Source organism: Aquila chrysaetos, unplaced genomic scaffold (assembly GCF_900496995.4).
Source record: "Aquila chrysaetos chrysaetos unplaced genomic scaffold, bAquChr1.4, whole genome shotgun sequence".
Lineage (NCBI taxonomy): Eukaryota > Metazoa > Chordata > Aves > Accipitriformes > Accipitridae > Aquila > Aquila chrysaetos.
The window spans coordinates 56,358-67,516 of NW_024470400.1; the positions used below are offsets into that span (position 1 = coordinate 56,358).

Consider the following 11,159-nt stretch of genomic DNA (forward strand, 5'->3'; position numbering starts at 1 on the left):
TTCTTCCTCCTCTTAATCCCACACCTGCTGTTATTTGCGTGCACGCAGCCGCTTTGTTTTCCTGTCCCGTCAATAAAAATCAACACTGTCACCGTGATTAACAGTTGTGACACTCTGGCTACAGGCACTGCAGCGGGTTCAGGCGCACCGACCCCACGGCGGGGGGTCAAACAGCAAATGTCGGCGTAGGCGTTTGCCAAGTTTATTGCGTCGTTAATCCGCTGCCCGGAAATCTTGGGATAACAAGGGAGTCGCAGGGTAGGTAGGAGTGCCAACAGCCGAGCATCTGCCTGTACCCCCCAAACCGTCTGCTTGTGTATTCCCGTTGCCTGCCCTGGAATTAATCAAACTCCTCGTTGACTTATTCTGCCTTAAACCTCCCTGAAAAAGCGAGGGGGAAAGAGGTTGTTCGGCACATGCCGGCTGAGTCACAGCAGGGAACAGCGTTCCTGCCCAAGTGACTCACGCTTCTTAGAACAGAGTGTAAAAAAACCCCAGGGTTTAGCAACAGCTGTTTGCATAAATCGGCAATTTGAGGAATGATTAATTAGGGACCAAACTGAGGGAGTGAAGGAAGCCCCCATCCTGTGCAGAAACCCCTGGGCAGGGGGAATCCCAAATGATTTTATTGCTAATAGCTAAAAATTAATTAAAGAAATGGGGTTTTTTTGCAGCTAAGGAGATGAAATTATGCCCAGAAAAATGGGGAAAAAAAATAGGATTGGGATAATTTCAGGGGCTTTGCATCAAATATAGTCTGAGAGGTGGGTAAGAGAGGGCAGCAGCAGGCAAAGGTGAAGGAGGAGGTGTGTTGCAGACAAGGAGCATCACCTTTTCACAGTTGACCACCACCAAAATCCAGCAACTTAAGTCATCCTTTCCATTTAGCCCCTTGTAAGAGCAGCTCCTGTTTCTCTTCCAGATACCGGAGTTGAGCTGTCGCCTCAGGAAGGCGCTGCAATTCCAGCACCAGAGCAGTGCAGGATGATCGGGGAGGGACGGATCTGCTCGGATGCAGGCGGGAGCTGTCAAGAGTGAGTGAGGTGCCAAATTAAAGCCGTTAACACCCCAAAATCCGTCCCCTGGCTTGGAACAAGTGGAAGGAGCAAAAATGGGGAGAAAAGGGGATCTTGGGCGTTACCTCCACGGTGTTACTTCGAAATGTGGGGAATCTGCTGCCCAACGTTGCCCAGATCCAGCAGTGATTGTTTTGTAATTGCTGATGGTAATTAGGCAGAGGTGGGGGGCAAACTCAAACATCTTCATCCCTGGCGCTCTTTAATTCTCTAATTAAGGTGAAATCCAGGCAAACAAGCACCTCCGTGTTGTCACAACCCACCCCACTCTGCACAAAGGTGCTGGGCCACCAAAAAACCCCAAAAAAGGCCAAAGCATTCTGAAAGCTGCCCAAAATGATCCATTCCGGGCTTTTTTCCTTCAAATTGACCAAAAAGTAGCTGTGGCATGTTAGCAAGGAGAGGGGATTGGGAAACAAAGCCACATCTCCCATCAATATATGTTGTCACCAGGGTAAATGAATTACAAATGATGCTCTAAAATGCCCCCATCCCATCACTGGAATTATTTCTGGTAAGAAAAATCCTAAAATAAATAAAAATAAGTCACCGCCATGTGGATGGGTGTCATTCGGAGGAAGTGCCATCAGTTTAGACCAGGTAAGGGTTGAACCATACCAGCATAAAATCAAATAGAAATTAAACCCAGCAGCTGCCTGGACCAAGCTCAATTAACCTCATTTTCTTAATTATTTTGCAGGCTGAAGGCTTGAAAAAGCAGTTTAAGCCCAAATTTTTGGTGTTTGCACCAAAACAGTGGTTTGGTCTTACAGTGAGAGTGCCCCGCCCGACACAGATGGGCGAGAGTAAGCAAGAGCCGGGACACAATTGTGTGGTGATGAGCTACGAGCTCATTAATCTAATGACTCGTTATTTAACGATACCTGTAAGAAACAGCAATCGATGTAAAGAAATACACAGTCAGGCTCCAGCAAGCCAGCAAACAGTCAGTGTGCTCTTCAAGAGGTGCCTTAATTCCTTACTAGGGGGGACTCCCAGTCTCATTGTGGGTAAAATTACCAGAAACAGTTAAAAATGATGCAGTTAATTAATGACAGCCTCTAGGAAACGAGGTCTCGCTTGCTTTTACACCGTTACTGAGTCCAACAGGCTTCTCTTGTCCTCGATTCAGAGACTGGGAAAGAGAATGAAAGCCCTCGCAGCTGGGCGGTAAGGTCTTTCGCCCCAACGTCAGCAGAACTGGCATTTCCAGTGATTTTTTTTTTTTTTTTTAATTATTATTTTTTAAAAAGCAGAAGGGATTCGCATTCCTTTCTGCATGCCGAAGCGTTTCACCCCCTCGTTTCTCTGTCCATCCAAACAATCTGCAATTGATGGAGACGGCGTCTTTCGGGAGAATGAATTTCACCCCATCATGCAGGAATCTGGCCGGGTGGTCACTCACCCTTCACTTAGCTTTTTTTTTTTTTTTTGCTGTTGTTGTTTTTTTCATATTATTTATGACTTTAAATTCCAACCCCAAGCTCCAGCCATGGATTGAGTTGCTAAAATACAGCCCGAGAGGGGTTTTTTAGCTTCTCCGCAGAGAGCTTTTAGCTTCTCCTTAGAGGTGGTGCAACGTTAAAGCCCGATGGAACCTTTTGCCACGTAACCGCTAGATTTACCAGTTTGTGGGATCTTAAAAGAAAATTAAGTCGAAGGCTGACATTTGACATCACCTTGATGAGTCAGGTGGTTGGCAGACAGTGAGTGTCACACCCTCGCCTCGACTGAGTGCAAACCGCAGCCCCTCTTCAAGCAAAAAAAAAAAAAAAACAACCCCAAAAAAACGAAAAAAAAAAAACCCAAACCCCCAAAAATCCTCCCGAACGAGACATTTGGGAATTCAACCGTCGCTGTTTCATCCCGTCCAGTACAACAAACATTTATAACGGCGCGGTGTCTTATTTTCTACCGGTCGGCGCAGTCCTACGGTTCGATCCGTTGCTAAAGGTGAAGTTGATACAGGCAAGCGGCGATTTAATCCGGCAGCGAGCACTGCCTGTTTCGTCTTGGCTTCGTAGGGTGTTGGTTTTTTTTTTCTCCCCGTGCTGAGGGAATAGCCGGAGGTCTGCGGGGAGCGGCGCCGAGGATAAACGCTCACATCCCGTTTGCACGACGGGCTCTGCGAGAGGAAACGACACATCGCTGTCAGCGCACTGATTAGGGAAGGTGCGTGGAGTCAAACTTGGGAGTTTGAGCCGTAATTTAAGAAATTGAAAGAAAATAAACCCCCCAAAATAATAATAATAATTCATTTATCAATGTCTTTACCTTGAGTCGTCTTCACGTCAAGATTTCCTGCCTGCCAGAATCCTGTATAGATCCACCCACTCTCTCTGCTTGGTGTTTCTCCATCACTTGCAGGACATCCTCCAAAATGGACGGCCCCAAATCCACGTGGAGGGAAAGGAGGGAGCCGGCATGGGAGAGGAAGGACGGCTCGGCGTTGCCCTTCTCCTCGGCAAAGCCGTTCGTCGGGGCGGCAAAACGCGAGGCGCAGGGATGCGGCAGCGGGGCGGCGTTTCTGCCCTCGCCGTTCTCCTCCCCACCTTCCCAGCTTCGCGCCGACGGAGCTTTGTCATCGAGGTGTAACCGCGGCGGTTTTGGTGGGGCTTGCGCCGAGGGCAGCGTCAAGGCCTGCGGCCCCCCGATGACGGGCAAGGAGATGGCGTTTTTGAGGAGGGGAGATGAAGTCTCCAAGGACGGCTGCTCGCATCCGGAAATGGTGGCCGTCCTGGAGAATTCGAACGGCGCCGTGTCGGGGCTGTCCTTGTCAGAGTCGAAGCTGCCTTCGGTCCTGGGGAGGAGATGAAACTTGCCCTGAAGGAAGGAGATGTCCCCAAACATGTCGCTCTCCCCGCCGCTGCCGATGTGAATCGTGTGCCTGAAGTCCCCCAAGGGCGGGCTGATCATGTCGGAGGAGAGGATGTCGCGGAGCTTCTCCTTCTTCCCCTTCCTGCTGCCCCTCTTCAGGTAGATCGGCACCTTGGTGGACATCTCACCGAGGAGCAAAGCTCTTCCACGCCAAGTCCAGCCAACTCAAGAGATGGTTGTCTTCCTAGACCTCAGCAACGCGGGCTTTAAAAATAATCTGCAAAATTAAAAAAAAAAATAAGGAAAAATGCTTAAAAGCAAGTTATAACATGTAGGACGGAGATCCTCAACGTCAACACGTCCCAGGAAATTAATTCCAGACGTTCGCCGGTTCTCTATCTAAAATTCGTTGGCTGCGTTATCGATAACAAAACAACCCAGGTAATTAAATCCAGGCACGCGGGGCCTCTCCTCAAGATTGGTTTTGAGTGGGAGAAAAATCAGGAACAGGGTCAGAGCAGGAAATCCAAGAGGATTTGCATCTTTATGGGGGAATCAGGGTCCGGAGTTAAAGGTTGGGAGAGCACAGCATTGGAAAGTGGCTTTTCTAGCCCAACACATTTCAGTTCTCTCTCCTCTTGGCTGTGCATAATCCAGCCCCACCCAACGACGAGCTAAAATAAAAGATAATAGAGATTAAGGCAGGAGGGGGAAGGAAGTTGGGTTTTTTCCCGTTTTAGTCATATTCATTCAACTCTTGACAGTTTACGCATTCAGTTCTAGGCCTGATTTTTCAGCTGTAGGGAGGAAGAAAGTAAAAATGGGAAATTTTGGCGATAATAGCATTATGCACAACCTCGGGAGATGCCTTGGTGGGACAGAAAAAGGGTTGAAATGGGTTTCAGGCCACCTGAGCATTACTTTTTAAAATCGGCATGTGAAAGGTCTGGAGATTTAGCCTTTATCACTAATTTTCTGGGGAAAAAAAAAAATCCCATCTCTCCACGTTTCTGTAAAACCGTATCCGATCTGCTGTTGACTGCAAGTACAAAACAGAGTTTAAGTCATTTAGAGACAGGTTTGTCCGGCGCTGAGCCCCGCTGCCGCTAAAACAACCGCCCGTAACCGCTTCCAGCCCGTTTTACACTGTTTGTAACACACCTCCTGGTACATCCGCATTTGGAAAGTGAGACCCAACGGTGAAACCACCACCGAAACCACCACGGCTGAGCCCTGCTCCTCACATCAACCCCCGAACCGTCCCGGCAAGAGGTCACAAGCAATTCCCCAGTTGTGGTTTTCCCATCAGCCGCCACCGATGAACAACGCAAAGCCCAGCTGAGAAACAGTCGTTCCCCTTGTGTTTTACAGCCCCAGTAACCACATCAGGCACTTTTCTCTGGCTGAAACCCGCCCCGGCCGGTGCCAAAGAGCCAGCAAAAACCAGTCTGCAGCCGACGCCGGATGAATGGAGCCGGGTGACCTCCCCGAGGGCTGGCATTTCAATTACAGCGGGAGCCGCGCGCTCGGCGCTGTTAAACACCGCGTCAGTCGGTGGGTGTTGGCTCTGGGATTTCAAGCGCTGGGGTTTCGAGGCGGCACGGTCTCACCGAGACTGCAGAGGGCTGCCGGATCGTCCTGTCCCTTCCCCGAACCACACCTGACCCCTGCCCCTTGAATTTGTCCTTAAAAATATAATAATAATAATACACAGAAGGATGGAAAATCCTGTGTTCACCTTCAACCACCTGATGCACCATCGTTATCGGTAGAAAGCACTGCCGAAACCACATCTGTGGTCTCATCCTGTCTATGCTGCTCACTTTATTCCCCTTTTCCCCCCCCAGTTGCCTCGTCTTGGTGCCAAACAACACGGTTACATCTCCCCGCCTGTGAACGGAGACCCACGTACGCGCCACTACAGCCGGAGACGCTCCCGAGGTCACGTTGGGTTGACAGCAGCGTGGGGGAGAGGAGATGGAGCAGCAGGAGATCACCCAAACAGCTCGAAACGAAGCACGGACGAGATGCCGACGATGCCGTCAGCATCAGGAACGCGGCCCTGGGAGGAACGCGGTCACCGGTAAGCCCGTTCCCGGCGGCTCCGGCCAGGGAAAAATCCTGACGATGCAGAATTCGGCTTCGTTAATCCCGGGCGGATTAAAGCGGGTGGCGTAATGACAGCCTGCAGAAGCGGCGGCTGCGCCGCTCACGTGAAATACAGGCGCCGTGAGGACATCGGGAAAGGGGGGGGCGAGAGGATGACGGCGGAGCCGATGCTGCACGCAGAGAGGGGGACCAAGGAAAGTGCTTCTTCATGGAGATCTGGATTCGGAGGAGCACCGGTGCTTCCCAAAACGCCTGTCGGATGCATGGCCACAAGGGACCCCTGCTCAGTCAGCTTCCCCGGTGCCACGCTGGGGAACCCACAGTCGTGGGTTAGCTGCAAAAAAGCACTGAAATCATTAGGGGGGAAAAAAAAAAAAAAAGTGGATTTGTAGGAAAAAAAGCCTCTCGTCAGTCGGAAATATTTAATATTTTCAGGTTAGGATGTGGGATGATGCTGATGGAGACGAGTGTGCACCGGGGGGAGACCACCACCATGACAAGGATTGTTCCCCCTCCTGGACAGCACAGGAGCTTCGGTTCAACATCTTCACAGAAATCGCTCACCCTCACCCCAATTTCTCCCCCGCCCCATCCTCCTTTTCCCCAGTCTGGGCTCCGGCCGAAAACCCAGCACCCCACTGGGCTGGGACAAAGGCCGCCTGTGATCGCCGCGAGCGCCGAAGCGAGCTCCCGGGGCCGGGTGAACGCTGGGAAAGTTCAGGGCTGCGGGTAGCGCCCTTTCCCTTTGTGCGCAGGGAGAAAGAAAAGACCTCAAAAAAGGGGATTTGCTGCCAGCGCAGCCTGGGAAAGGGTCAGTGGGCCCCGAAAGCACGGGGAACAGGGATTTTTTTGATCAGAGAAATCCTTAAAATCCCTTTTCCCGGCATTTTCCTGCACCGGCAATCAAGTAAACCTGCTCAAAAGATGGGAGCGTTACCACTGCACCCGATTCCCTGCAGTAGTGATGCAAAACAGGTGGAAAACAAGTCGGAAAGGGAGCAAAACCAAAATAAAACCTGCGATAACTTATTTACGGCTGTTTTCACCAGCGTTCATCCGCGCGGTGCATCCCCCCGTCAGCCAAGCTGCCGCAGGTGCCTCTTCCCAGCCTGCCGGGTGCATCCCCCGGTGATTGAAGTCTTTAACCAAAAGTTTTCTGCTTCCCAATTAACACTGCATGACGAGACGTACCCCATTAGCACTGCGGTTCGGTCAAGGGGGGATGGCGATTCGCCACGGTGCTGCTAATTAGCATTTCATGACAGAACCATCTCTAAAAACTCGTTAAAACCCAAGAATAATCCAGGCGTCCCATGCAATGAGACTCGTGGCTGTCGGTAAAGAGAGAAATGGGGAAAATTAGATGTTTTGTGGCAGGATAAAAGCGGGAGGTGCTTCAAGAGAAGATCCGAGGACTTAAACTCGACCTGCGCCCCACATTAGGCTTTGTTTTAGCTTCTCGTCGTTAAGAAATCAGCTGAAAGCCTGAGGCACAAGATTTAACATCCCTCCGACCATCTCTGCTGACATCCACCTCTGGGATATTCGCCCCTTTCCCTGATTTAGGGAAGTAAAATTTCCTACAGAGTAAAATTTGTTTCTTTTTTGCCCGTTTTCATCAATTTGGGCTTCGGTACATGAAATTTTGTTTCTTTTCCACCTGTTTCTGGCAGTTTAGGCTTTGCTATGTGAAAATTTTGTTTCTTTTTTCCCCATTTTCAGCAATCTAGGCTTTGATACACAAAAATTTGTTTCCTTTCTGCTGGTTTCCAGCGATTTATACCTCACTACATGAAAATTTGTTTCTTTTCTGCCCATTTTCAGCAATGTAGACTTTGGGACACAAACGTTTTGTTTCTTTTTTGTCCATTTTCAGCAACTTAGGCTTCAGGACGTGAAAATTTGTTTCCTTTCCACCCATTTTCAGCATTTTGTGCTTTGCTACACAAAAATTTGTTTCTTTTAGCCCATTTTCAGCATTTTATGCTTCGTTACGCAAAGACCTGGTGCTTCCTCAGCCCCCTGGTTACTCACAGAACAGCAATTTTCCTACCCCGGCGTCTCCGCAACTATTTTATCAAGATCTTGCAAAAATAATGATTAAACGACGGCGGCTTAAAATCATTTTCCCACTTGAAGGTGCAGAAATCAAGCGAGTGAGCAACCGCCGCGGAAAACGAAGCCAGTTCCTTCCATCTTTCCTCCTCTTGACCCTTTCTGCACCTTTTATCGGTGCCCAGGGAAAATCCTCACCTAAAAATTTGCACCTGGAAAGAGGTTTTGCCCTTGTATCCCCCACAGAGGAAGGGATATTCATGTGGGAGATGAAAACGCCCCCCCTCTTCCTGTGGTCCCCGAGCTGGAAGAGCGCCGGAGTGCGAAAAAAGGACCCTTTGGGGAATAGCGACCCTTCGGGATGGGGATTACAGATTTTTTTAGGGAATAAGGATGTTTCAGAGCGATGCCAAAAGCCTGTGGGGTGATGCCCCGGCAGCCAGCATCGATCCGTGGGGAAGGATTTATCCGAGATCATCCCGGTTATCGCAAAAGCTGAAATCGGTTAAAACGGGGAATTAATTTCTCTCCGCAGGATCGCGGTGCCATCGCTGTCCTACCTCGAGCATCCGGCGCCGAATCCGCATAAGGGGCACGCACCGGATGGGCAAGCGGGGAGGGAAGTGCTGCTGGTGAGGTCTCCGTGCCGAGGGACACCGCGGCAAGGTGTGTTCGGGACACGGCAGCGCCGGCCGTCTCCTCCTAACAGCCGCATCATCAAACGCTCCTGGGTTTTTTTCCCCAGGACCAGGAAAACACCGATATCAGGGAGAGGTTTTCACCGATAAGGAAAATCCAAGGTGGAAAGCTTGAGGATGAGTAAACGCCGGCGCACGGTAGGAAAACGCGGCGGCCTCAACCGTAGCCAAACCCCTCCCGTGCCTCAGTTTCCCCGGCTGCGTGCCATGCGCCCCACTGCAGCGGTGACAAACTGAAGCTGAGAAGTTGGCGGGGGTGGGGGGTGCGGAAAAAAGCCTTAAAACCAGGGAAAACAGCTCTTTAGTGCAGCTCCTCCCGGCTGAGCCCCACCCGATGCCGGGGGAGCGCTGGGAATTCCCGGGTGGGGATCCTGGCGCAGGCATTCGGGGTGGGATGAGGGCACAGGTCGCTCCTCTTTCCCCATGATGGGGTCGGAGTCCGTTCCAGCTATCCAGGCAACTCCTTGAAATGTGAATTTAAAAGTCCCCAAATCCGTGAATTCCCTGTTTGCACTGGAAAAAAAAATCCACCCCGAAAAAAAAAATTCCCGGAGCAGGATCCGGCCTCCCTCCCCAAAAGCACGCCATCTATTTCGGGGATCTGTCAGCTAATTTAAGCTGGGGACAGGCGGAAACCTCGCAGCTGGGGGCTAAAATTAAGAGGTGGCTGCGGAGAACCGGGGAGGGGGGCGAAAAGGCGGGGGGTGCAGGGGAAGGGATCTGGTCTTTTTTTCCTGGAAAAAAGGATGGAATCATCCCCCCTGCCCTTTAAATTGGGGATCAGGGATGTGACGGGGACACAAAAACATCCTTAATGGCATGAAAAAGAACTGCCCCCCCCCACCTTGTCCTCAGCATCCCAACGCAGGGCCTGACCGCTCGCAGCGGTAGGGATTTGCAAATTTGCAAACCGGTGCCGTGAGTTGCCGGGAAGAGAGGCCGAGTCCCCCCCCCACCGCCCAGCTCCCAGATTTACCGCCGTGTCCCCCACCGTCACCCTACGGCTACACCCGATGCCGACACCGGTGACCCGGAGTGGGGACGGCAACCCGGGTTGGGGGGATCTCACCGGAAAGCAAGACCGGGGTCGCGGCCGATACTCACCGCGCGTCTTCCTCCCGGTCTGGCGGCTGAGCCAGAGCCAACCGCGGCCGTTCCCTTCCTCCCAATGCCGGAGCGTCGGCGCAGCCGGCACCGAGCCAACGTGCAAGCCCCACCCCGGCACGGGGCCTCGCTTCCCCCTTCCCGGGGGGGCTCCTCTTTTTTTTTTTTTTTTTTCTTCCCCCCTTTCCCAAAACACGGAACGACGGCGTTCGCTTCTCACCGGGATGAAGAGCCGGATGGCTTCGCCTTTCCCACGGCAGGCAGGAACGCCATCGTGCCTCGATTTCCCCGCTCCGCCGTGGGAAGACGCAGCGATGCAGCTCTCTGTTAGAAAAATCCCTGGGGAAAGAAAAATAAAGCTGGAAAAATCTGCCCCCCCCTCCTCCCCCCAAATCCCTGGCCAACTCGTAATGCTGGAGCTGTCACTCGTTTAAATCCCAAATTAGTCTCGTCCTCAAGGATCATCTAATTAAGAGGCAAGTGAGATGCTGGCTGCTTCAGTCCTGATGTGTTTGAATCAACCCGACCACCCCCCCAGCACCCACCTTGTCCCGCTTGTGTTCTAACCAAAACCAGCATTTTTAGGAGGGGAAACTGAGGCTGGACAAGGAACTTCGAAGCCAAAAATGGGGAAAAAATGGGGTTTTGCTCCTCTGCTCCTGCAGCAGGTGGAAAAAAAACCACCCCAAAAACCTGGAAACTGAAAAAAGCAGGAGGAAAAAGAAAAACCTCTTTACCCACGCTGGGAAAAAACAGCATTTTTATTTGGGGTGAGAAGTGCTAAAATCGGCAAAAGATCAGAGGAGGAACTGAGACTGAGATGTGACAGTTGGAGAAGACGACGACACTGCCCAGCTGCTTTGCACTGATATTTGGGGAGAAACCAGAGCTTTTCGGGCAAATCCTGGCCAGCCAGACTTACACGCAAAAATTGTGAGGGGATCTCCCTCCCCGGACCCTGTTTTCCCCCTTTTTTACCCTAAATACGCCCTCACGCCCACATGGGATTTAAAGGGTGAGAGAAGATAAACACGCTGCTTTTACGGAGAGTCTGTAATAAGGCCGGGTGGGTAATTAAGTGGAAAATTAACGAAGGGAGCCGCGCGCCGGCTCAGCACCAACCGACAACATCATTTTCCAGCCTCCCGACGCCTGTAACTACCCCGCGGCGGGGAGTTACGAAATTCATTCCCTTTCTTCACATCGGATTTACCTTTTTTTCGGCAAAAAAAAAAAATCCTTTTTCCACCTTTCTTTCCCTGTGCCTGGCCTTGGAGCGGAATAAACACCAGGAGAGCCG

The 11,159-nt window shown here is 51.3% G+C and overlaps 1 protein-coding gene across 5 annotated transcripts; it reads right to left on the minus strand.

The window, feature by feature from the left end:
* Window positions 1-1,907: 1,907 nt before the first annotated feature.
* Window positions 1,908-10,471, minus strand: CDC42EP2 (CDC42 effector protein 2). 5 transcript variants are annotated; one of them, XM_030006894.2, is made up of 3 exons: window positions 10,080-10,471; window positions 3,351-4,170; window positions 1,908-3,201 (listed from the first exon to the last, which is right to left on the minus strand). In XM_030006894.2, the coding sequence occupies exon 2, from the start codon at window positions 4,074-4,076 to the stop codon at window positions 3,363-3,365; it is 714 nt and encodes a 237-aa protein (XP_029862754.1). In that variant the 5' UTR covers window positions 4,077-4,170; window positions 10,080-10,471; the 3' UTR covers window positions 1,908-3,201; window positions 3,351-3,362. The 5 variants fall into 5 exon arrangements, with proteins under 5 accessions (XP_029862754.1, XP_029862755.1, XP_029862758.1 ...); XM_030006895.2 differs by lacking the exon at window positions 10,080-10,471 and adding an exon at window positions 9,860-10,027; XM_030006898.1 differs by lacking the exon at window positions 10,080-10,471 and adding an exon at window positions 8,618-8,726.
* Between the last annotated feature and the right edge of the window lie 688 nt (window positions 10,472-11,159).